At 47.8% G+C, this 26,932-nt stretch overlaps 1 protein-coding gene across 1 annotated transcript; it reads right to left on the bottom strand.

The window, feature by feature from the left end:
• Window positions 1-12,648: 12,648 nt before the first annotated feature.
• Window positions 12,649-26,717, bottom strand: LOC104840932 (filamin-interacting protein FAM101A). The gene is made up of 3 exons (XM_010582246.1): window positions 26,508-26,717; window positions 15,184-15,293; window positions 12,649-12,982 (listed from the first exon to the last, which is right to left on the bottom strand). The coding sequence occupies exons 1-3, from the start codon at window positions 26,715-26,717 to the stop codon at window positions 12,649-12,651; spliced, it is 654 nt and encodes a 217-aa protein (XP_010580548.1).
• Between the last annotated feature and the right edge of the window lie 215 nt (window positions 26,718-26,932).

Here is a 26,932-nt window from a genome sequence, read left to right as displayed (position 1 = left end):
GATGGAGGGCGGTGGGGGGGGGGGGGGGGGGGGGGATAACAGCTGAATTAATTGTCAGGTTTATTTATCCTCTCATTTTTTGCCTCTTGTAATTACCAAAATGAGTATTTGTGAGAACTCCAGGCAGCGGAGCAGTAATAAATCACTCACCACCGATGGGAGGTTGGAGCGGTTGTGTCTGAGCGAGGCGAGATCAGTGCTGGCTTTAGTGAGTGCAAGCGCTCTCAGAGGAGCTGGTGGGCTGGTTCACAAACAAACAAACAAACAAAAAAAACAACCCCTAAAAAGAGCTTTGCAGAAATGCTCCTGAAATAAAGCCCCTGGACAGTTCTTCAGCCTGGAGCCGTGGTTGTCTCAGCCATTGGGAGAAGGAATCATCTAACAGGGATGCAGGGGGGGCTTGGGGCAGGGAAAGCCTCGGCAGCCCCCAGTGCGTGGGATGCTGCCAGACCCTGTGGGGCTGCAGGTCCCTTCCTGGGGTGGCACCCGGGTGTCCGAAAACACCGCTGCGAAACACACAGCGGGGAGGGCGTCTGCCTGCGTGCCCTGGACTGAAAACTTGTGGAAGCTGGGTTGAAAGGCAAAAATCCTTGTGCTGCAAACACGCCGCTTTCTGGGTCTGGCTTTCCGGCACAGTGCTCTAGTGCAAATTGGGCTTCGGCTGGCTCTCCCCTCCTGGCCTTGCTGGACTCATGGGCTCGCTCCTGCCAGTGCGGCAGTGATGCCGTGCCGGGGGGTGCGAGAGGGTTTCCGGATCCCACCCGAGGAGGGAACGCGTTCATCTCGGCTGCAAACACGGCAACCCCAGCGTAACCACTGACAGGTGAGGTTTTCCTCTTGTTGACCCTCGTAAAAGGAGAATAGGCAGAAATAACAGCCCGCGGCGCTCAGGAGGCCGGCCCGGAGATCAACTTTGCCACCTACATCATGGAGAGAGCAGCAGTCACACATCGGTTTGAGTCTGTATTTCTGAAGAGCTCAGTGTATTTCCCTTCTTTGGGAATAATCTGAATGCCTCTCTCTGTAAATGCATGTAACCTGACAAAGCACAGGGTGTTAGCAGTGGTGGTAAACTCCATCTGGAGAGCTCTCTGCTTTGAAGTCGGATGCCGTTTTAAACTCTGCAGGGTACTTTTGCTTAGAAAAAGCAGCAGTTGTCAGTGAAGATTGATCTTAGTCCAGAAATTTTTGCTGCCCCCCCGACTTCTTTTCATATTTATTAGTCATTTGCAATCTCTTTGATGACTAGATGCGTGTTCAGCTTGGAGAATACTCTGTTGTGGTATTTACTGAGGCGATGCCAGGGGATAGGGACCACCAATTGTACTAGCTGTGAGGTCCAGCCATGCTAACGATGGTGTATATTGAGTTGTCATTATTAATTGCCACGGCAGCCCCCGGTGCTCCCAAGCAGAAGCTGAGGAAACCCATGGAAGAAGCAGAAGCCCTGGGGGGGTGGTCTGAGGTCTCACCCACGGGCATGCAGCCCCACTTGAGCCAGCCAAAATCAATTGCTCCACATGTCGCAGATCAGTATTTGCAGAAAACGCTGTGCCTGCAAGAGAGGGGCACCTCTGTGGGCTGCTGGGAGCTCCTCTCCTGCCTTCGGTGGCAGAGGGGGAAGAGAAGGTTTTGTGAAGAGTGAAATGCAGAGCAACACCATCCAGAAGGTTGCTCTTGAAGACACTACATCCTCATTCAACACATTCCTCAAACTCTGCTCAGAGCAGCTGTCAGCAGGTGCGGCACGATGGGCCCTGAATCGGCTCTGGTGAGACGTGGACTCTGAAGAGGTTTGGACTCCATTGACTTGGATGTTTGTTTGCAAAAGGCCAAACTTTAGCTATGCAATCCTGATCCAGCTCTGCCCAGGATTCAGGAGTATTTTTTTGCTGGTGTTTCATCCTGAGCCCTTTCCAGAAAGCGAAGCAGCTGCCAGAGGTCAGACGCAGGGACCCTGGTCGGTGCGTGCCTAAAGATGGGTGCCAGGTCTGGATCTGCATTCCAGTTGGACCAAAGCAGAGCTTTTCCCTGTGGGGATGTTAATCCTGGGCCTTGGCTTAGAGCCATCTCCAGTTTTCATGGTTTTGGAACTGAAAAAGTGTACCATTCTGTTCAGGGGAAGAACAAATCCTTATACCCCAACTTTATACCCCAATGAAAAGTCACAACCAGTTCAAGTATTGCTGGCTCTTTAGCAGTGAAACCCACCTAGCTTCACCCTGCTGGACCCATTTTTAAGCTACCAGTCCCCCCAGACTGCTGGAGCATCCTGCTCCCCTTCAGACCAGCAGCAAGCCCTGAGCTGGAGCTGCCTCCTCTGTCCACTGGTGAAGGAGAAACCAAACAGCAGAAGTTGGAAACCAAATAGCAGAGGTTGGAAACCAAATAGCAGAGGTTGCTCTTGGGTCTCTTTGTGGGGGAGGGCAGCCTTTTTATTAGGTCCAGATGTTGCTTTCTGCCCCAGGCCATGCTGGGAAGTAAAGCAAAGTGTGTTAATGTTGGCTGGAAGAGCGTCTTTGGAAACAGGCTCGAAGGAAGCGGGGTTTCTCCTGCGCCCCTGTTTCCTGGGGGCCCGGGGGAGATGGACCAGCATGGGAGGCACAGGCAAGGGGTTGCCCTGCTGCTGAGCAGCCCTCTTCCCTTTGCTCTCCAAAAATCTCCCAACAGTGAGTATGGCTTTAGCCAGCCACCCGCTTCTCCAGGGCTCTTGGGTACCTGCTGTCCCCGAGCTGATGGCACCCGCGGGGAGAGTCGGCCCCATCGCTGAGCTGACGGGTCCCTTCTGGACCAATCTCCTGTTGGGTTTCACATCGAGGTGTGGAGATGGAGGACTCTGTGTGAGGGGCAAGGCTGCTCTCCAGATGTTATTTTTCACCATTAGGCAGTGTTTAAAAATATATGTGATTTTTTTTTTTTTTCCCCTCCTTTCTGAGTGCATATAAAGGAGAGACTTTTGGAGGGGTGAGCAGCAGGGGAGGGCAGCAGGACCTTCCCCCGAATCAACTGCTCCCTCTGCAAATGAAGCTTTTCCAGAAAGTGCTGAGCTGGGCACTTTGCAGCCGGTTCTGCTGGGCTGTGGCACGGCCAGCTAACGGAGCTGGGCTCCAACAGGTCCCCGTGATTCGGTGCCAAGCCTGGAGGCCTTCGAAACACGTGGCTCATTAACAGTGCACTTCAGCTACGGCTGGGGTTCGTACAGAGGGCTGGTGCTGCCAAAACATTTACAAGTCCCGGAGGACTCAGAAAGGGCCCAAGCTGCAAAGTTCAAGGGCAGACCTGGAGGCAGAGCAGTGCCGTGCTTAGCAAAGTACCCCAAGCCTCAAGTGCGGCTCTGCCGTTCCCTGCTCCCCTCCACCTTCACTTCACTTTGATAACAGGCTCAGGCAAGAGCCGTAAGGATGCTCAGCTCCTCTCCCAGGTATAGTTAGGGATCTGCATGGCTCTGGGTGCTATCTCCTCTGGTTCAATCTATATTCCAGGGTAAAGCCCATGCTCAACCAGCCAAGGAGGCTCTAAGAGGCCTGAGATGCTGCCATCCCATAATGCCTCACTAGAAGCTGGACCTGAAGCTAAAACCCCAGCTCTGCCTACTTGGCCACAACAGGTTGGTAGGTCCATAACATGACGTACACCATCACCTAGCAGCCACAGGTGCTGGGGACGCCTGTGCTTAAAACCGTGCCCTGTGATCAGTGCCTGAGCTGTGCTCTTCAGCAGCTAAAATGAATGTCCTGGAAGTGCAGGCGCTAAAAAAAAAACCCAACCCTGTCGGAAGCACAGCAAAAACCCATCTGTGAGTGGAAGAGGTCAAAGAAGAATACAAAGGCTTTTATTTCCTGAGGCATTTGTCAGCAAGACAAATGTGGGTTTTCAAAATTTGCTGTGTTTTCCTAGCTGGCCTCCCACGCAAAAGCCAAATGGACTTTCATTAGCATAAAGCAGGGCATGGGCTTGTGTCCTTTGTAATCCAACGCTCGAGGACTCAGACAAGGAATTGGTTGGATCGCTGTTTATTATCAGTAAGTGGGGCATATTGAAAGGAAATGGGCAGATTTCAACACTACATCTATAACTAGTTTATTGCTGGTGTGTTCCTCTCCTGCCCTTATTATTTATGTTGAAAATGATAAATGAGGGATTGATGGTTCTAGCTGGTTTATGAATAATCAGGTTATTTCACTGTAAAGCCCCAGGGGAAGGTAATGTTTCTACAATCCTCCATCAAAGAGAATGCAGTTTGCACTCATGCGTGTGTGTTGCTCATTCCTCCATTGCTTTGCACGTGGCATGTTTTTGCACCCTGCCTCTGCAAGTGTGCATACCCCCACACACTCCCACGGCACATCCCAGCGCCAACGTGGGCTTCCCGGTCCGCGCAGCCCCTTGCCATTGTCACCCGCAGCCACGCAGGGGGTGTTTGAAGCAGTTTGCTCTCCAATGCAGGAGGTGACGGGCGTCTCGGTGGCCCATGATTGGAGGCTGCATGGCCGGGGTGCAAGCCAGGTGCTCTGGGGAGGTGCACGAAGGGCCCCAAAGGCAGCAGTCAGCTTGGAAGAAGCGCTGATCCCATTTGTGTTTCAAGGAGCTGCAAATAGCCACTGGTCTCAGGATTTGCTTGTGAGACAGGAAGAGCCCTGGGGAGATGACTTGAATGTTTATGTATATAGAAATGTCTAATCACTGGGCTTAGAACAGGCTCAGGAAGGGAATCTGGAGGTGGTTAGCTGGAGAAGAGGATATTTTTATGCTAGAAATGTGCTGTCCGCCTGTTTGCAGGGTAGGAAGGATACGATGAGAATCAAAGGCTTGGCAGGATGAGCATTTTCATCCTCGTAGATGTGAACTTCCCATCTGTCTTGGACTCCAAGGCGTGGAACTGTTTAGATCCAGTATCATTATTAGAAGCAGAAAATAGAGCTCATAAAACTCCCTCCTTACGCCCCAAAAAACCAGTTCCAGGACCCTCTATCCTACTCGCGAACAAGCCATTCCTGCATTAATTTCCCCACTGTGGCTGGGCACGTTGCCAGGGGAAGGGGACTCAGTGCTTCAGCAGACGCTGTGCAGCCTTGGGGCAGGTCCTTGCTCCTCTCCTGCAGAACCAGACATGGGGATTTACAAACAGGCAGGAGAACCGGGAATGGTTAACGTGGTGGCAAACCCGCGTGGCCAAGCCACGTTCCTTCCGGCCCATGGGGTAACCACAGATGCTGCATCTGCAGTGGGAATCGTTCCCCCAAGCAACAGGCTGAAAATCAGCACTAGATGATACGCTTCTTACCATGGCTGAGCAGATACTGCAGAGAGCAGTTGGAAGTACCAGCCAGGGAAGCCACCATCCCAACACCAGACCAAGCATTCAGAGGCCCATGCAGCCACCCTGGGGCCTCAACTGCTGAAGCTAAGGTGCCCCCTGAGGCACTGAACCTGCATCATGGGACAAGAGGAGGTCACAGAGCTGCATCTAGAGCATCTCAGATGGGTTCGGTCCTCTTGGGATGGCTGCTTTGGGAGGTAGTTGTGGAGCACAGGGTCAGCTGCTCTGGAGACAGAGGGACCTCGAGGCATATCTGCTTTGACAGACTCCCATCCCATGTCTGTTCCCCACAGAGATGGCCTAAGCGACAGTTCAGCATCCCGTGCCAGAGGAGATGCAGTTCGTGCAGGTGGTCATGATGTGCTGCTGGTGGCTCCCTCACATGGGCAAAGATTCGTGACATTTCTGAGGACAAGACAACTTTCCTGCTGCTTGGCATTGCCTAGATCTTCCGAAGACACTTCTGCAGGTTCAGGCTGTGACATTGCCATCTGCTGAGCACAAGGAGCAGAGACCGAGCCCAAGGTCTTGCACATGGTGGTTCCAAGCTGATGGCTTGGCAGCAGGGGAAAGTTTTTACGGCTCCAGTATCAGGTAAGGTTCTTTCTCTGGCAAATCTCTCTGTTGTTTGTTGACTGTACACAGCTGTGGAATGACATTCAATGAAGGCATCTGTTGTTCCCTTACAGCTCTGCTTTGTTGAGTGGAATGGGGATCCCAGCATGTGGGGTTTTATTATTATTTAATTTGTAGCTGCCCATTATCAGCAACTTCTTTTAGGTGAGGCTTTTGGCATTTTACACTCAGCATTCTTGCTGTCTGTAAAACCAGCCTAAACCTTTCCTTCTGTTCATAAAGGCGTCTAGTCTAAATTCAAAGTCCATCCATTATAACTTCAGCACCTTGTAATCCTTCAGAGATATGTGCAATTACTCTCTGAAATATCCCAGGAGCAAACCTAATACCAAGCATCATCTGCTTAAATTTACAACATCCAAATGGCACAGTAAAAGCCACTAGCTTAGGGGTTAGCTCATCTAAGCACACTTGCCAAAACACATATCCTGCATCTAATACTGCTTTTGCTGCTGAGGATTTAGCTGCCACCTCAGGAATCTTCACTGGACGGCATTCACGTTTTATGGTTTTATTTAAATAACAGGAGTGGATACACATGTCCTTCATCTGGCATTTGGGTTTCAACCATTGACCTCGCCCAGTCTGTATATCCCCTGCCTTCTCCACGTTGTTGTGTTTCCTCAGGTGCTTCAGCATGAGCATGTCTCCCATCCTTCATCCTAGGAGCAGTTCAGCTATGATTTGTGTCAGAAAACTTGGAATGAGGACATGGGCACTTCCCGTGCACCTGAAGCAAGCCTCTTGCATAACATGGCTTTCCTCCTCCTTTCCATTCCTTAGAGTTTAACAACCATTTCCGTCCAAGCCTATTGACTTCATCCCTATAAATCCAATATGATTTTTTCCATAAGGATTAGTGTCAGATTCTCCCTGCAGACATCTTAGGTCTTGGAAGACAGCTGAGCACTCTGCTAATAGCTGGCTGGCAAGCCTGAGGCATTTACAGCAATGGCTTTAAAATGCACTTGATGGCTAGGTAGGGGTTTAGCCCTGATGCAACCCATCTGCCTTCGTGATATGGAAAGCCAGAACGTAGCAGGGGTCCTGATACTGTACTAGGATGTGGATACCTGGATATGAAATAAGCACTATGTTGGTTCTTCCTGCCCTCAAAGGCCATGGAAAAGCTGGGAGAGGAATTACCTAGATTGAACACCAGGGCTTCATAGCTGGGTAGAACAAGATCAAGCAGGAAGAGGAAAATTTCAAGTGACGAAATGGTGAAACTGCCGACTAGTGAAATCTTGAAAGGTAAAACTGCCTCTGCAGGAAGCATGAGTTTTGTGCCCTCTGATATTTCAACCTTCCCTGGGCATACATGACAGAGCAGGTTTTATACATCACAGCACTGACTGTCTGAGACCACAGCCTCCCGACCACGGGGAACTGGGCTGAAATCCACGGGCAAGGGAGGGACACACCAAAAACATTCCCTCTGGATAGGAAAGGGGCATTAGGCACCAAGTAAATGGATAAGGAAGAGGAAGGAAACTGGATACATCAGCATGACAGTTTGAGCATTTTATTACGATATATAAATTTTTGTCTTCTTAAATTACTCTCTATGAGTTGAACAGAAAGGGATTATTGTGGAGGAGGGAATATACAAAAATAAAAGGATATTGTGAACTACTGCATCACCACATATACAACAGTAAAGTACTTTACAAGCACTTAGAGAATCAGACTTACTTACAAAAATAAAAATATGACACATCCTTATGCATTTCCACCAGTTGTATGTTCTCTTCCTTCTCTAACCATCAAACACCTTCCAACCCCATCTTCAGGTCACAATTCACATGGTAGGATACTTTGCTCATTTTGATGGCCATCACAGTATCTGAAAAAGAATTAGTGCCTCCCAAGACTTACAAAATACAATGATTATAGGAGAGCTTTAGGGGACATGTTCAGAACAGATCAATTTGTGAGTGATGGGGTAATACTCAGGGAGCAGAGTTTACCTGGTGGTAGAAATGTGAATATCCCACAACAAGATCCATCATTCCCTATAAAGTGTTCCCCCATCTCCAGAGAGGCACAGCTCTGTGGATGAGTGCTTGATACACACAGTCCCCCACAAGCCTGGGGACGCTGATGCTGACAGACTTCAGTGGACTGAATGACTGTGACAGAGGATGGATCTGATTTTGTTTCAGCTCTAAAGAAGGCAAGGATGCCCCTCCCTACAGGAAAAAAGGCAGGTTAAAAATGGCTAAATATCCTAGCTCACAGTGTTCACACACAGAACCATTCGCCTCTAGATCAGATTCACGCAGCCTTTAGTTTTCAGTTTACACTACAAAGTTTTCTGCTCATTAGCCTTCTAGTGACCTTTCCCATTTTTTTTAAGACACACTCAACATAAATAGTAAATAGCATTCACTTCTCTGACCAGCAGCTCACTCAAACACTGCTATCAACACCCAAACCTCATTTCATCATTTCCAGAAAGTAGGCACCTAGGGTGCGAATCTCTCTGTATTTCACATTGAGAAAAGCAGAGCTGGCTTAGGTAAAAAAAAAAAAAAAAAAGAAAGAAAAAGAAAAAAAACAAAGACAAAAGAAGCAGTAAACTGTTTCGGTCGAAGTTGTTCTCTGCGGTTTGTGCAAAGTATTCTGCAGATTCTGAAAGTTCAATGTTTACTTCGGATTCCCTCTTTTTGGCCCCAAATGCAAAGACAGCATTGCAGGCAGACCAGACACAAGCATGCTCTGTTGCATTCAGGGGCAAAACAATCACAGGAATGAAGGGGATGAAAGGCAAACCCTGCACCTTTGAGATAGTGACTTTCCACATTGAAAAAAATAACCTTCCCCCCAAAAAAACAGATGCCTTCTGGGAAAGTTTCTGATCAAAAATAACTATTGATGGAAAATAATTTCTAAAGGCAGAGTCTGACTTTACCCATCAGGCTTACAGGACTGTGGGCATCATGCACATTAGGATCTTGGGGAGAAATTGTGTAGCCACAGACCCAGCTGCTCAAGGAAACTCACCTTTCTAAGAAGCATGTATTTCCACAGTCTAAATTTATCATTTGTATCTTTGAGAAAATAGATATGAACAAAGATCTGTTGGTTGAGATTAATAATGCTCCATTTAAAAGAAAAATGCCTCTCTAGTGGGACTAACCGTTCCTTTTAGATGTACAAACATACTACAAGTACGGCGCTTCTTGACTGCTCAGAGCAATTCTTAATTGGCAACACACACACAAAATTCAGTTTCTGGTGTTTAAGCAAAACAAAAAAATGTCATCACTTCTCCCAGTCATGAGCAAGATGAACTTTGGCTCTTCTACCACCATCTAACCCAGCCACAGGGATAGAAGCAATAGGGACAGAGGGTGGGTGGGCAGGGTGGGATCTGTGCCCAGGCAAGGGTGAAGACCTGACCCTCTGTGATTTTCTTGTTTTCAGGAAAAACGAAGTCCCTTTCCAGTGCCAGCTTTCACTGAGAAGAAAAGCAGCTTGTGATGGGCCCATGGGAGACACCATATAAAAAGGTATTTTTCAACCACTTCTACAGATCTCAGGCACTTGGCAGTGCCACAGTTTGGATGTGGTCCAGGGTGGTAACCCACCATGGCCTGTCCATGGCTACACAGCTCAAAGTGTGCTCTGCAGCCTAGAAACCTGAGCTGCTCTCTGTCTTTTTTTTTTCCTGACATGGCAAAACCAGAAAAGCTGCTTAAGCTCAAAGGGGCAGGAGCATGTTAGGTCACTTCTAGTCTATTTGCAGAGAAAACAAAGCACGAAGCTTCAAAGAGGCCTGGCCTGGATGTGTGGGGACCCTGCAGTGCCAAGGATGCAGCCCTCCATTGCACCCTCCTGGGGGTCACATCCACCTGGGAGACTTTGCCTTAGCAGCCCCTGTCCCTGCATGGTGAAAGACCAGGCTGTGGTTCAGGTCTCTCCACTGGATTAGTATTTGCGCACAAGTGTTTTGGCCTTCTTTGAATTCTTTTCTTCTGTTGCAGCCAATGTTTAGGAAGCAGAGCTAACAGTGGACAAAGTGGGCAGAAGCCTGCAGGTGGCTATGATAAAAGAGATTTTCTGGGGAAAACCTGTCCGGCTCAAAGACCAGCGTGATCAAAAACTGCAGCTTTGTGCTTGGAGCAGGGGGATAATCCAACTGTTAGCAGGAGAAAAGCCTAATGTATGGTCAGAATAGGGAGTCTCTGGCATCCCTGCAGCTTGGAGGTCAGCCTGTCTCCATGCTTGCTCAGTGGAGGTGCCTGCAATCTAATCTGTCATCATGCAGGGATCTCCTGGGTATGAGTATTGGCCCTGCTTTTGAACCTGGATTACACTGTTGCTCCGCTTGGATACCTACCCCCTTTGCTACAGACTCTCACAGGTGCAGGGATAGAGCCCTCCAGAGCCTTCACGATGTGCCCAGGACAGCAAATGAGTATTTCCACTGGTCACAAGGCTCACTCACCAGCACTTGGCGAAACAGGATAGACCTCAACATGAGCTAGCAAGTAAGCGCATCACTAACTTGCACTGCACTTGGGACCACATTCATCCTAGCTTCAACTGCCCTGCTGCCTAAGCTAGCGCCGCAGCACTCACGTTTGCTGGAGCTCTGGGGAGAAGGATTGCTTCAGGTATAATAATCCCTTTGGAGGCAGATGTTGCTTTTCCAGGCTTTGATGCTGACAGTCAGTGACAGCAAAATCTGACCAATGGACAAATATAATCCTTGTTTCTGTGTTGCTGAAAAGAATTCAACAGTAGGTGGAAGCCTTGGAAATCCTTTGAGAGATTTCTCCCTACCAAGTCCTAACTCCCGAACAGAGAGGCAGAGTTCATCACTGCCATAGCACGTATATTTCAGTACTAATGATGCTTCAGCTGTCAGGATTTAAGTTTGTATATAAAGACCTTATATTTACTTCTGGTGGAAAAATTGTGCTTCATTTTAAATAAGAGAACTCTGTTTCATAAAGGTCACAGTTCTGGTCACATTTACCAATTGCCTTTTGAAACTGATGGAAAAAGTATCTCTATAAGTCTTTTTTATTTTATTTTTTTAAGTTTTTCAGATATATTTTCTTTAATCTCTGTGGGTTTGTGCGTCAACTCTTTCTGGGCAATCAGCTACATCTTGTTGACATTGTTAACAGGTTTTCTGACTTGGCTGTTCAGTTGCGTTCTGAAATAACTCAATCAGACTCACAGCAAGTCAGGCACAAAATGGGAAGTTTAGAAGAGGGAAAGCTGGAAATTAATTTCCGGAGCTGTGCGGTTATTTTCTAAGTCTGGACTCTTCTAAGCAGCATGCAAAAATTCTTGGTAAGATTTCTGGAGACAATTCCATGCTATTTTCAAAGGTTATATATTTGTGGGAATCCAGGTTCTTGCAGATTTTCAGTGAGCTACCAAAGTGAAGAGATACCAGGAGACGTGATTCCTGAGTGGGGAATGGTTTACCTTAGGATGGCTGTAGTGACTCCTGTTCTCTCAGTGTTTCTTGATCCTTTTGCAGAGACAGCTCAGCTGTTTGTGAAGTACCTGTTGAATTGCTATAGCCTGGCTGATTAAGGAAAACCTGGACGGATTTGGGCTCTTCAATACTTCAAGCTCTACACTGAGAAAGTTTGGCTGCTCCTCCAGTCAGCGAAGCTGTCCATGCCACAGGTATGGAAACTATTGAGAGGGTGAGCAACCTTGCTTACGAGTTAACCCTGCACTGGCTTCTTTGAAGCTAGATAGAATCTTCCTGTACTACACTCCTCTCTGTAATACAGCCATACCCTGAAACTCAGAAGGGCTGCAAGTGCGTAAAGATGCCTGTAAATTGGGTGTTTGAGACAACAAACAGCATGGCACACTTGGACTGACAGTACTTCTGAAAAAGGGCACTGGGCTCCTAAATCACTTGGACAGTTTTAGAAAATAGCCCTTCAGCTATTCAGTTTCCTCAGTCTCCCCTGCATACTCTTGGCTGGGCTCACAGAATAGGTGGCCATATGTTGGGGTAGGCCTGTCTCCCATCTCCTGGTTGTGCTGTGCCTTGCTATGGTATATAAACATCTAGCTGCTAGCAAGAGCAGTGCGTGCCTGTTTTCTTGGTTTTTTTCTCGGTGACAGTCCCCACTCCTCCCAGTAAGTTAGGCCTGAGGTTACTGCAGTGGTGTAATATTGCAGCTATCATCTCCCAGATGAGCTGTTGGAGCAAGCTGTGATGTATTGATACAAATAACCACTTCCTCTGCATTTAAACTCTAAGAGACCTGGCTTGGTGTATGCTGGGCAGACTGGACACTGACTCTGCAGTTGGTCTTCCCTTTGCAGAGATCAAAATAGCTCTGAAGGTTACACCGAGTCTCGCGTATGTGCTAGACGAGACCTACAGAGCTCAGGAGGCAGCATTCTGCTATGGGTCCTTAGTCATCTTGATTTCATCTAGACACAAGTCAAAAATAGATATGCTTGGAAAAAAACCCCAAAAATAAAATCCAGATCATGAATGTCAGGAACGTCACGAAATACAAGCCAGCCTCTCACTGATCAAAACCATCCCATGCCCTGCAAGCCTCCTCCCAGCCAGTTCAGCCTCACCCAAGACGACGTGTTCTCCAGCCATTAATATTCAGTCGCCATCAATGAAGGCCCAGCCAGAGACCCAGCAAAGGCCACAGCCTCCTTGAGGTCACAAGGTTGCCAGTGGCAGATCAGAGGGTCTCGCTGTAGATGATGCACGGGCTGGTTTCCTCGCAGAGTTCCAGCTGCACACTGGAAGCAAACCAACGCTTGGCACAACCCAAGCTGTAGTTGAGGGTGGTCCGGTAAATGTTCTTGGCACGCTTAGGAAAAATGATGGTCGTGCTCTGAAACCTCAGTGGCTTCTGGCGAGGCTCAAAGATCAACTGGGACTTGTAGTTCCGCCAGGTGCAATTGGGAGCAGCAATGACTGTCTCGCTGTAGGTGGTGACGGTAGGGATAGGGCCATAGAAGATGTCATCCCGATAATGCTTCTCGGAGTCGTACTTCACCTCAGAATTGCACCTACAGAGGACAGCAAGGTATCAGTAACACAGCCCAGGCAGTAAAGGAGAGAAGATAGGCAGGACTCTTCTGTAACCCTTTGGAGCTGGCAACATTTATCACCTCTTACTGCACAGACACCAGGGCAGCTGCCAACCCTACAACCCAAAGCTGAGGGCCAAGAGGACTCCTTCCTGCTGGTGAATCTTGGTGGAACCCCACCTTGCTGTGAATCCATCTCAGCATTTCTGCAGTGCATGAGCACAGAAGACCAAGCCTGCCTGGTCCTGCTAGGAGAGAAAAGACCTTGTTGCACCAGCTCCAAGCAACCCGATTCCTCCTCTGGTTTCCTCCATGGGCCCCACTGGGGCCTCAGCTCAGCCCTGAGAGCTACACTGGAGGCAAACACCCTATTAGCAAAGGCCATCAAGGGGTGGTGAAACCCCCTCAGCTGTGGTAGCTCAGAGACTGAGGAATGGACATTCATCCATGGACTGTGCAGGAAAAGCTTGAAATCCCAGAAAAATTCTTGATCCAGCCTTTTCCTGAGCATTTTTAACAAGCACAGCCACGCAGCATCAACTTGAAATGCTGAAGGTCCCTGAGAAACAAAGGTCCCCTGATCATTGACTCATGGCAGGTCTCACCACACTCCCTGCTGCTAGTGCTAGGCTTGGAGGGTGTCACTGCCCCAGTGACCAGGTTGAATAGATGCTGCTGGTGGGCCATGGGCATGGGATGTCACATTGGGGTCAGGAGGAACCTACTCATGCCTGCTGCTGCTTTCACAGGCCCTGTCATCCATGCAAGCTCTGGCTTGGCAGGAAAATAATGCCATAAATAAGGTTTTCATAGATAGCAGAAGCATGGTGTAATGGACACTTGTTGAGCTGTCAAGGCTGTATGTTTGGTTTTTTATCTTTATATTGCCTTGCCATCAGAACACAAAGATGCCCAAGCTAGCTAAAATCAGAGTGCCAGTAGATGAGGGGTGAGGTTGCTTGTTGGGGCCTCCCAAAAATCCAAGCAATGGTCAAATAGCAGGTAAAACAAAGAGATGCTGTGGGCTATGGCTGTCCAATATCCAAGCCATTGGTCTCAAAGGAAGTGGCCATGTTAACAGCCGTCAGATGAAGAACCCACAAAATGTGGGATGTCACTGCCCTGCCTGTTTTCTGCAGGCATCCAGAAGGGATGTATGGACACCAGGTCACGTAAAGGGCTTTTCCTAGAACCCCTGGCCATGGGGAGCAGCAGGACTTTCACTTGTTTCCCCGCTCCCCAAATGCTCCTCTGGCAAACAGCAGCCAAGGAATGTGCAGCTCCACGTAAAAAAGATTAAAAGCTGGGTGTGTGCTTGTCATTACCTCCACCCGGAGGGGGGTTGACTGATTGTGCTCTGCATGTAATCTGAGCTGCTGTAATGTATTTTGCACAGCTAGGGTGTAAGCAAGTCATTCTGCACACATAAAACAAGACTCCGATGTAATCACCATAAAAACATGCCCGCCAGCAGTTCCTCAGCAAGCAGAGATTTACTGGGGTACATTTCCAGAAAGACATTTGCATAGGTTGAGGGGGGTGGGAATTGGGTTTACAGTCCTCCCACTGTCCCTGCCCCAAGCTGTGTGTGACTGCTCCATGCTGTTTGCACAGTACATTCCAGACCAGCAAAAGAGTGAAGGAAGAGCAGAGACATACGTTTATCCACAGGCCACAGCACCAGCCCCACAGGAGGTCAGAACACCTCCATCACTGGCTTGAGGGACCACCTCCTCATGAGAAGATCACTCTGTCTCTGTGCGCTAGTCTAATGTTGGTTCTTTGCTGCAAGGGCTAACAAAACCAGGTGCCAATTATAAGGGTGTTGCTTCTTCTGAGGATACACGTCAGCAGAGAACAAGATAAAGACCATCAGGTTACTTAGTGGGGGCCACCAAGCCTACAGATGGTAATGGTTTTCTCTCATAGCCTTGGATTTGAGCTGGCCTTGGAAGGAAAGCCAACTTCTCTTACAACCTCCCTCCAGTTCTTGCCTCCTCCCCCCTGCTTCTGCTGCTGTCAGTGCCTTTTTAATTCAGGCATTACCCTCCCACCTGTCCCTCCCTTCCCATCAAAATAACCACGACTCCCATTTGTAAACACATTTTAATTTTTTGCAAAGGGAAAAGCGCCAGGAAAAAGACAGAAATCCCTACCTAGCCAACCTATCCCATCTGTACCTGATTTCCTGCACGGGCTCAGGGCTGACCTCAATGCTTTCTCCAAAAAACACAGGGTACATTCGAGGCCTCATCTCCGGCATGGATGGGTTCAGAAGCAGGTAAGGCATCTGCAGGAAAGAAGAGCACAGCAAGCGTTGGGACACAAGAGATGAGGCTGGCACGGTTCATTATGTGCTGTGGCTGGGAGCTGAGCAGCCAGCAGCAGCACGTTCAGCACTGGCAGGAGGAGACACCATCTCCTCAGAGATGAACTCCATCTCCTCAGAGTCCCATGGGAGACACTGCAGGTGACAGGCTCTTTGGCAATGAGAACAGGTGACTGTGGCAGCATCAGGACCAACTTTGTTTCATGCAAGCTAAGCCCACCTTGCTTGCACTCTCAGCATCATTCAGCTCCCCCTGGCAGTCCCTGTCTTCTCCAGGTTTGTAGCAGGGCCCCAGGTTAGCGGAGCGTTGATCACGCTGAGGAAGGCACTCTTTGCTCAAAGGGGAGGACCATTGTCAAGTTGCCACAAAACAGCCTTAAGGTGGTCAGCAGAGAACAGGACCCCATCCTCGCACAGACAAGCCTCGTACAGGCCTTGTATTTAAGATGCCTTGACTTTCTGATCTGCCACCTGTGGCTGTATCAATTTACAGGCTGACTTCCAGCTCCCAGGGCTGATGCGACGCAGCGAGCTGCCCTCCACCCACCAACACCACCCTCTCCACCTCCCTCTGCCCAGCACATCACCCAGGTAAGCGACTCTGCCCGGATCTCTGGCACTCCATGCTGCAGCATCTGTTGAAATTTAGCCCTTCCTTTCCTTCTTCCTTTCTTGCTTCTCACAGGAATTGCAATTGTTTGGGGGGTTTCTTTAACCCTGATGTTGCCTTCGCTGTTATGAATTAACAAATCTTACAAAGACTCAAACTACACCAGCACGGAGAAGTGCTCTTAGTCTGATGTAACACAGAGATAAGGCCTAAGTCTGCTGACTTAAAAGATGTAAGTCTACTTAAGTGAGATGTGTATACGTATTTTTATATATATGTATATCTCTCTCTCTCTATGCTGCAAATAATGTATCCCTTGCAACAATCCAGCAGGCGAAGTGATAGACTTGCTGTCGCTGAAGTCTCTGTGCCAAAAACGGCTGTCATGCTCCAAGGGACATTCTAGTTAACCATGCACAACTGAGTGTGAGGTGAGACACTGGGGCACCTTGTGGCCTCTGCAATGCAGGAAAACAGTTTCAAGCCAGAACTTTTTAATGAATGGAGCTGCTCCAATTCATGACACCGAAAACTGGATTTTTAAGACTAATTACACCCTGAAGTTACTTACTCTGACAAATTGTCACAGTCCAGCCTAGGCTCCTCTGCCCACCAAAAAAATGAGTAATTCCACTTCTCTTTACTGGAGTGCTCTTAAACATCAGTTCCCACATATAGGGGTCCTGTGTCTGGTGTCTGGACCAAGCCCAGCAGCTAATTAAGCCTAATCCTGACCTCCTGGAAAAATGTCACTGCAGGTTTTGGTCTCTGCCACCACTTTTCTGTTGGCAGCAATTTATGACATACAGGGACACAGCATCTCTTTAAAGGAGATGGCTGGCAGCCTGTGTGCAGGGTTGAAAGGTCTCTAGATGGCTGAAAAGCTCATGGAGTTTTTCCACTTTCCACCATGCATAGGCCATGTGTGCTAGAATCACAGCCATATTTCATCACTGTAAGTCAGTAAGATCATCTCAGGACTCACAGAATCCACTGACGCAGCTGAGGATACAGCTCTTGTATTGGCTTGCTCTTCCCATGCCACTCTGATCCACCTTCCCCAGCATCTTCTGGTTGGGTGGTACAGGAGGGAACAGCAGAGCTGTGACCCAGCTCCTACTGGCAGCACTGGGTAAGAGGTTCTGCAGCTTGTGCCCTACCTTGTACAATATGCAGGTCCCCAAATGCTCGCCAGGTTATCCCTCAAGTTGGTGTTAACTGGCAAAGCTCTGCTGAGTCCACTCAACAGCATCAGCTCCTACTACCTGAGGTCTGGTTTTCTCTAGCGGCTTGGGCTTTCTGCTTTAGGCTAAGGCAAAAAATGCCATTGCTTCATCTGAATTCGCCAAGGCCTTCAATTCTGGGTCCCAAAACCATAAAGCTGTTTACTCTTTCCATACTGAAATATCCCTGCACTTTACTACTGTGTTAAACTGTAAAGTAAAATGGCCAACCCCTCTTTTTGATTGAGTATTTCTGTTCCATTGCCAAAAAAGGACAGTATTTGCATAGGTATGGGGAGGAAAAAAAAAGAAAAAAAAAGGTATGTTCACCCTCATTACCAAACACTGGCCAAAAGGCAAAGTTCATTCCTGGATTGCTTTCAACACTCTTGACAGGGGAGGGCAAGGGCAGCCTTTCTGGTCGTAAATAAACCTCTTTGCTTCTGAAATGTGAATTGTTTAGATCAGACAAGCCTTAGTTCACAAGGGTGCAGATCTCCAGCTTTTAACAGTCTGCACATGGCCAAAGCTCTTTCTAAAGACATCTTGTACACAAGGAGAGGTTCATTTGGGTGCAGGAGTCAAACACCATGTGCACCGTGGGCTCTGCGAACAGCAGGTAAGTAAGTTGGCCGTTTGGGGGTTCATCTGCAAAGAGATGCAGATTGCTTTAACTGGTGAAGGAAGAAAGGCTGGGGATACATGTCCCTCCTTCAGGACACGGTTCTCTTTCTCTTTATACTCCTGTGGCCATACCTGACATTGGCAAAACTCCAGGTGAGAACTTGTCCTCTTTTTACACTGTGCCCACTTAAGGAGAGGTCTTGTCCAAAAGGCCCCAAACTGGTCTCTGCTTGCAGATGAGGTAAGAAAATTATCATCTCTGATCCTCCCTTTGAAAAGCTCAGCTCAGCAAAAGGTGTTTCCAACTTCCCACTGAATCTGCACAAGGCAGAAAGGTGGGCCTTGTCCTGTCTCATGAAGAGCAGACCTAAAGGTATGAATACTTCTTACTGAAAAATAATTGAATGTCCTATTTTTACCATGAACCATGACTCTCAGCACAAAACAATGCTGACTTATAAGCAGTTTGGGCTTTTATATGCCATCCTGAAGACAACACTGCTGACCAGTGCTGACCAGGGTGCAGGTTTGCAACAGGCTCTGAAGGGAAAGCCCCTGCCCTTGAACTACCACTGCCTCTTCCAGCATCACCCAGATGGTTTTCAGAGGACATCCACCCAAGTCCATGCCCAGCCCCACCCTCCTTCGTGTGATCCTACAGCCTAAGAAAGTGCATCTGGAGTGCTCTGCACACGCTGCTCTCTTCATGCACTGCCTTTGGGGGGCCTTTGCGACGCTCACCTCAGCTGGGGAGGGGCAATAGTTCTCTTTGAGAGTAATCAGCAAGTTGGTGGTTTGCTGTTTCCCGTAACAGGTAAAATAAGTCACAACCACCAAAGACAGTTTCACACCCTGGTACCAATTGCCCAAAAAGTGGAGAGGTAGAACAGAACTGGGAAAGCTCTTCTGTCCCAGCGTGTAAACAACAGATGTTTTCAGTCCATGCTGCCAAAACTGACTGCAAACTTAGATAACCAGAAAAAAGGTTGGGAAGCACTGATCTGAGCTGCACAGGCACCCCAATATTGTCTTACTGTGAGTTCAGCCTATGGGAGTATCATCTGGCCAGGGACAACTGAAGATTGGGTAAAATGGAACTGTTGTGAATTAAGCTGCTTTTCAGATGCAGACTAGCTTGTTAAAATGCCAAATAAGAAATCTGGATGGATGGTAACTATGAGCTTCTTTGCTAGATTAATGCAGGAGAAATCCAGATCTTTTAACAGGCATCTGCAAAGTGCAGTTTTAAGGAAGCCATTTCAGTGCTTCCAGGCAAACAAACCTTCACACTTCTTGCTAACATATGCTGACACTAAGTGTGCTCTGAATATCCCCAGAGACGAAGATGCAGGAGGCAAGGTCCTTCCTGTGGCTTAGCAGGAACGTTGCTGGGGCATCTGGTCCCCAGCATTTGTACAGGAACAGGCTTCACAGCCCACTGTGTGCCGGGGGTGCCGCTCAGTCAAAGCATGAGCCCAGAGGCAAACACTGTCTGTTGAAATCACAAGTCCCACAGCAGGGAACAGGAAACAAGAACATGTTGCAGAAACAATACCAGTGTGCACGGAGAAACAGAGGCTCTGTCATGCATGACTGAAATCAATCAGAGTCAAAAAGTTGCCACTGAATTTGGTGAGAGCAGGATTCAGTCTTCTGCAGGTTAGTTCTGGACCAAGCGGTGATAAGACTATTTCCATTGTGGGTTATAGTTTACCTTGCTCTGGGAAGGGAAGGGTGGCAAAAGGCATTTCGTAATGCATTTCACATGCTGTAAATGAGCATCAACTTCAGACCTGCAGGCTTGGCTTGATTAATTTAGAAAGCTGGAACAATTACGAACATCGGCAAGCCAAAGTCAGCAACTTCCACCACCCATCAGAGACCATTAGAGATTCACACTTATCTACCACCATGAGTTGCTGCAGGTCAGAAACCTTGAAGTCACCTGGAAGTCCGCAAATGGAAGATGTAAATAACTTACAAAGCAGGGTCCAAAAATAGAGATCATCTGTAAGACCCTGATGTCTGCTCACCAAACAAGGAAATGAATTGCTTGCACCGAGTGAAAGGGTCACTAAACAGTAAGCATAGGTTTTACATAGCAGCAGCTGAAAGGCACTTCAGACAAAATTTTGTTTCACTTCCAGAGATGTTCTGCAATGTCTGCTTCTGCATCTCACCTGGAGTTGGGAAGCAAGGAACAGGGGATACGAGCTTTCCAAAAGATTTGTCTTTGGGGCAAAAATGTTATACGCTTGGCACGTGTCAAAAGCTGGCTTTTGGCAAGAGTTAGACACCAGCTCCTTCCAATCTGTTTTAAGGTAAAAACAAAACAAAAATGTTCTGCCTGTCAGAAAAATACTGACTCAATTCTTTTTCCTTCTGCACAGGAATGGTTGAAAGAAGAGGAACACTGGACTGCTGAGCTCCCTTGAGAAAATTATGATCCTTGGCTCATTTCTAGCAACCACTCAGCGATCTCTGGTCACTTGACAAATAAGGTGAGTTTCTTTATTGCCCTTCACCACAGATGGGCTGGCAGAGAGCAGAGCTTGTTGCACACTACTGGGGGTCACTGATGGTGAAGAGGAGAAACCTACATGTCTTTAGACGAGGCTGTCCACAAGTGATCCGCAGTCGAGGTCTGTCTATCCAAAGAACAAACCCTAGGGTTGTTGTGCTGGAAGGTTACAGCTGGAACTTGATTAATCTGTCCCCAGTAATTGGAGCTGTGCTGCTACTTATCAGATGCAGCTCTGCAAAAGCCACCACAAACCTGTAATCTTTATGCAGGGAGAGGAGGAGTCTGGTAGTCCAGGAAGGTTGAGGAGGCGAAGGGGAAGATACTGGAGAGATCAAACAGTGAGCCCCATGCGTACATGTTATGGCCTCAAAACAGAGCCAAGGTTAAAATTAAGCAGTAAATGTGCTATCATTTTTATTTCCTTTCCAGTACATAATTTGTTTCAACCAGCAAAGAGTTACAGTATTATTAAAAAGTTGAAGTGCTTTCTTGTTTGGCTGCATTTTTCCTTCTGTCTTAACTCTGATGCCTTTCAGGCATGTAATGGCCTGGGCAGCTAAACTCTGCTTTTTTCAAGTAGCACATAGATAAACACAGATAAAATTGGCTGCTGAACGGAATTCAATCTACAGCTTACTAGCAGTACTTCCTTTATTGCGGTGTATTATGGGGGGGCTCTTGCTTTACGACAGACACACAACCTTCAGCTCCATGTCATTGCTTTGTACCTGCCACGAGTGCCATCTCAGTGACTGGTTCCTGGGGGTATTTAGATCGCAGAGTTCTGAACAACAGCAAAAATAATGTAGTGGGCAGAATAATGCTATTTTACCCCTAATAATTACGTAGAGTCAGTGCGGTCTGTTAAGATACTTTTCATTTGGGGTAACTTAGAAGAATGGAAGCAGAGTTATCAAATAGTAAACAAAGATGAGGAAAAAAAGTGCCATGAAACTGGCCTGAAATATACTGACTATTCTTTAGCTTCCAAATCCCAGGCAGCAAAGCAACAAAAAGGGAAGTAAATTAACGTGGGTTGAAATAAATAAACCCCAAAAAACACCTTTCCCCAGAGACCACGAAGGACCAGGACTGACCGACTCCTCTTGCAATGGTCATTATGTGGAAGGCACTAAGATGCAGCATTAGATCTCTAGGGACTGTAAGGGGAAACAGCTTTCCAAGCATCAGGGCTACAACTAGGATACAGCTTCCCAAATTCCCAGCTCCTAACTCGGCTAGGGCATAAGCAAATCTCTCACCACATTTTCCCACTATGGTAACATGTCAGGTCCATGAAAATGTCACTTTGCTCAGCTGTTATTTACAGCTATAATGAAAGATCTGGCTGAGTTATTTGACACACATCTACATTCTCCGGTCTAGCTGATAAGCAGTATTTGTTTAACAGCCCATTTATTTTCCCAATATCTTCGCGTATTGCACGTTACGAGTAATTTATACTAGAGCCGGATGGGATTATATTTGGAGGTGATAACAGTAAATGCAGACCTCAGGTAGAAAGCAGGGCTTTATTATTTCAAAGAATTACATCCTTCCTGCCTCTCACTCTTCTATTTCAAGTGGGAAATGTGTGCTGCTTTGCTTATTGTCCACAGCGTTACACAGGGACGCAATGGAAACTAAACAGCTAGAAGACACCACCCTAGATACAGACAAATTTTTCAGAGTAGATGATGAGACGCCTATAACTGTTTCCCTGATCTGCCCAGAAGGGACATGTGTCACGGTTTGCAGATTAGGTGAGGCCCAGAGCCATTCCCCCTCCTTCACTGCTGGCGTTGGACCAAGGAGGAAGAGGAGCGGGTGTGTGTTCGGAACTGGACGGGGCCAAGGGACAGGGGACAGCCAGGTGGGGTTACCCTTTGCCAGGCAGCGGACGCAGGCGTGAAACTGAAACCACCGCCAGCCCCTGCCAGGGGAATTCCTGCAGGATCCCACCCCGTGGGAGCGGTTCAGAAGTGGGTCAGGACTTCGGGCCGCCAACGCCAGCCCCTGAGGCAAGCCCTGCCGCTGTACCAGATGGGTGCCTCGCTCCCTGCACAAGCCTGGGGCTTTCCCCAGAGCTGCTGGGACCCACGTGGGCTTGGAGAGTCATGTCACTTGCTCTGTGTGAGGGCTGCAAGCTGGCTCAGGTTGGGGGTGCTGGGCGTTTCTCTCCCATGTGCTTTCACTGTAGGTGTTGGCAGGTCTGGAAGTTATGTATTGCCTGGAAACCCTTTGATGGCCATGTTCCCCACTCAGACCCAACAAGACAGTCCCCCTTCCCAGAGCACTTTCAGTGTAGGATGAGATGCTGGCTCTCTGGCCCAAGGGCTCTTCAAAACGAAACACGTCAGGAAGAGGTGTTTTTCGGTTTTGGTTTTGTTTTTTGTTTTTTTTAATATCAGCCACAAATCCAACAGGGTTGGCACACATGCTGACCTGGACCCCATCGTTGGGACCATGCCTGTGAAGGCTGTGCCAAGGGGGAAGGTATCCTCCTCCTCTGTACTTGAGATGAAGCTGGAATCTCCGCCCACCACATGAGACTGATTCTGGCATTGCACTGTTGTCCAACACAGCTCCTGAATGTAAGTAAAAATTCCCTACATGGGAGCATTCATATGACAGCTGATCCACTGTCCTACAGAAGTCAGTGCTCAGTGAAGCAGGCTGAATGCACAAATGCTTTCAAATAAAAAGGAACTCATTGCAGTGGCAGAACTCATTGCAGTGGCAACAGCATTCGGAAGGGACAAGAGGTCTGCTGCTTCAAGAAGGCACAACTGATAGTTCTGCAGATGAACGTGATCCTGATCTCCCCTGATAACCATTAGGAGTTACGCTATTGAATGCAAAGCACTTATTTCAGTACAGCCCAAAAGCAGCTCTTCTAGCCTAAAACTACATCCCAGCACAACAACAACAGGGAGAACTCTAAGCAGATCTGGCTACTTTGATGTCATTTCATTCCCCACCTGCTTCTTTGTGCATATTATTAGAGATTTATTTCACTGTATTTATGTTTATTTTGGCCCAGCATTACATGCAAAGCCTAGAGAATTCAGTAACCCAAGTCCTGAGAATCAATTTAATCACATTTCAGATTTAAAAGGCAGAACTAGGTAAAAGTCACCTTCTATTTTCATTAGGATATTTGCACTTAAGCACAAAACAATTGACAAACTCCCTACATGGACTTTATGTGAAGAAATAAAAGCCAATTTCTCCTGCACTGCAAGTAAAATGCAACAAAAAAAAAGTCCCTAAATGGTGTTGAACTTGTGGTATTTATGACTCTGGCCCTAAATTGCCTTTCATATTTTCTTGGATCCCAAAGCTGTAGCCAAATTGGCTGGTTAAATGTGAATAAATGGTGCATTGTCTTTGAAACAAAGTCATGCTTATTAAAGAGAAGACAGTTTACTTTTTCAGAGTCACAGTTAATAACACAAAGCAGAGAGAGCATAGATTTTACACACAAGAAAGTCTTCGATAAGGGCATGCATCTCATTTTAGTCTGTATGAGAAGAGCTGTCCTAGGGCAGAAAAATTCTTCAACATATTTGTGAAGTTGGAGCAAAATAGCTGACTGCAAAAGAACACAACTGGGTTCAGACCGGTGGTTTTGATAGGTCTGCAGCAAGGAATAGTATGAAATACTTCCCACAGACCTGGAATGTTGTTTTCTTCACCTGACAGCAATTTATTGTAACCGTACATACTAGAATGTTGTTCGTTAGTGACTGAGCTTATATATGGTTTTACGGTATTATAACACAAAGAGTGCAGGCTGCATTCCTGGCTCTGTCATGTTTATAAGCAAAACAAACACTAATATAACAGACGATTAAAAAAAGCATGCCTTGGTGTGCAAATAGCTGCAATTACTGATTTGCCAATTCTGCATGCTCTGATGAACAGCAGAGTAGTAGAGTTAAACAGAAGCACATTCATGGATTGCATAATTGCTCATAGATCTGCAAGTCCTTGTTAAATGGCAAGATTAAAGCTAATTAGACATTGAAATTTAGAAGTATGAAGCAAGCAATGCTCTCCATATTTTTCCTGCTTTCTTAGTAACAGCTGCAAGTACAGTATTTGCAAGGGTGGAAATGAGAAGTGAAACTCACTGTACAGTCAAATAGAGGGAAAGTTCCTATTTACTTCATTATTTTGCAGTGTACCAAACAGTCACAGTTAAAGAGCACAGTCCTGCACCACTCCAAATAATACAGTCAAATTGTTTTCAGTGTTAGAATCTCTGCAATCTTCTGTATCTACTAAGGGCATGGAAATATGCACAATGTATGAAACCCATACCCAAACAACAGCAGGAGCCCAGGGCTACCCGTGCTGTTGCAATGTGATATAAAATTTGGACGTATCTATAGTGTGAGTTCCTCTGAAAAGTGTAAAATGTTCATTTATGATCAAAATTTAAAAATAACTGGAAAACTTAATTTTGCCTTACACAGATCACAGGAATAACTTCTTTTCTGTAGGAGTCAAGCACTAAAACTCTCAGTCCTAACATCCCAAGAGCTGAAACAGGTTTTTTTCATGCTCTTTCATCTTCAATATCTAAGGGCTTTCTTGGGAGGAGTGGTGGCCAACTGTCATATTACTGGAATGGAGGCTGTCATATCCCCATTAAAGAGCTTTGCAGACACCTCCACCCCAGCTGTCTTCTGGTCCAGCAAGCCTTCATTCATCTTCCTCCCACATTTTATTTTTCAAATACATAGCAACAGCCTGATCCTGCCAAATCAGAGGCATGTGGGTAAGTAACTCTTTGTACATAAACAGTTCCATCAAGATGGCACACATGCCCAGACATCTGCAGGTAAGGCTCCATATTTGGAACTGCAGCGTTAGCGGGTTTGAGATTTGATTTTCATAATTAACACCTCACACCCTACCCACTGTAGTCTGGTAAGAAGGAGTCATTGTTCATGGGGAAGGCTTTGGCATGTTCAGGAGTAAAAGGCAGTTTTCAATAATATGCTAAAACAACCTTAGAACTTGAAAAACTAAATGAGGGTGTAAGAAGTCCTGCAAAATGTCTCTGCCAGGAAGAAGTCTTTGAATTGTCACTAATCCATAGGTAGATAAATTTTTCCCATGGAAATATTTGTGCTGCAGTTTTTATTCCGTATAGAAGCCAATTAACTGTGTTGAATACACCTACAAATGTCTTTTATATATGTTGAAAAAAAAAAAATTTAAAGATCCCTGGGGCAGAACTTTCATCATCCTTTAAAAACCTCCACCAGCATAGCTTATGCTCTGAACTTTGTTTTAAAAACAGTTTTTATAGCTAAGGGATAGAAATAAACAAAATAAAGCAGAATAACAGTCATAATAAATCTACCCAAATCCTACTCCACAGTCAACCGCTTCACTGGCACTGCGTCAGGCTAACCGAAATCTACAGCGCTACTGCCAGCTGTCTGAGCTTACAAACCACTAACCCTGCTCCGCTTGGCCATGCAGCACACAAACCTTTCACGCAGAGTCATGCCACAAAACCCCACTCCTGCAAAGGGCAGCAGCACACAACCTTGCCCAGACCGTGTCTCCATACCAACTCCCCGGGCAGACATCTGTACCCTGCCCCGAGTTAACGGACAGTTTTGTCTTTCTTGCAGCCAGGGCTCCAGCAAACGTGGCTCCACGCTCCTGACAAAACAAATGTGGGATGCCAGAACGTAACGACGGTGGAGAGCCCGACTCCCCTGCCTCGGTCCAGACGGATGCAGCTCCAACCTGTATCTACCAGGCAGGACAGTGTCACCGAGAAGCAGTTACACTTTCCTGTTCTTAAGGTAGGCAGGGGAGCCTGTTTCAGACCTGGGTTCCACTCCCACACCGTTACTAGAGTTTACCCAGCCAAACTGCCAACACTTCTGCGAGCGTATCAGAAAACCCCCGGCCGGCACTGGGCCAACCCCCTGCCTGGGCACACCAGCGGCGGTGCCACCATGGGGCACAAGCAGCCTGGGAAAGCCCTCGTCCACCAGTACAGGTGGACGGGCACTGAGGAGGGATGCAGCCGGGGTGCCCAGGAGTGCCCCAGTCAGTGGGCACAGGCCCTTTCCTCACTGCCCCCCACTCCGGGGCTGAGCCAGACTTTCTCCCCCCCGGGGCCCGGAGAGGACAGAGCCCAGCGCCCAGGGTTTGGCTCTTACCACTTTGCCGTCCTTGGCCTCTCGCCGGTGCCCCGGGGCCGGGGGGTCCGCACCGCCGCTGCCCCCAGCTCGGCCCTCACCGGGCGAGAGGGAGTAGAAAGGGGGGCTGGGGCTGGGGGGCAGCCCCGAGTCCGGGCTGTCCAGCAAGCCTTCCCGGCTCTTCTCCTTCAGGCTCTCGTCCATCCCTTGCAGCTGTAGGTGACCTACCATGTCTGGGGGGCAGCGAGGGGGCCGCAGCGGGAGAAAATGCTCCAGCGCCGCCCGCCGCGGAGGGAGGGAAGGGGAAAGGAGCCCGGGGGGCCCCCCCTGAGTCCCGATCGCCGCCACCAGCCTGCCGGAGTCCGGGCTGAGCCTGCTGCGGGGAGGAGAGCCAGCACCAGCCGGACCGGGGCTACCCCGGCCGCCTTCCCTCCACCCGGCCCCCG

The sequence above is a fragment of the Haliaeetus leucocephalus genome, unplaced genomic scaffold, assembly GCF_000737465.1.
Source record: "Haliaeetus leucocephalus isolate CR32 unplaced genomic scaffold, Haliaeetus_leucocephalus-4.0 Scaffold840, whole genome shotgun sequence".
NCBI classification, from domain to species: domain Eukaryota; kingdom Metazoa; phylum Chordata; class Aves; order Accipitriformes; family Accipitridae; genus Haliaeetus; species Haliaeetus leucocephalus.
This window is presented reverse-complemented; position numbering and strand designations above follow the sequence as displayed.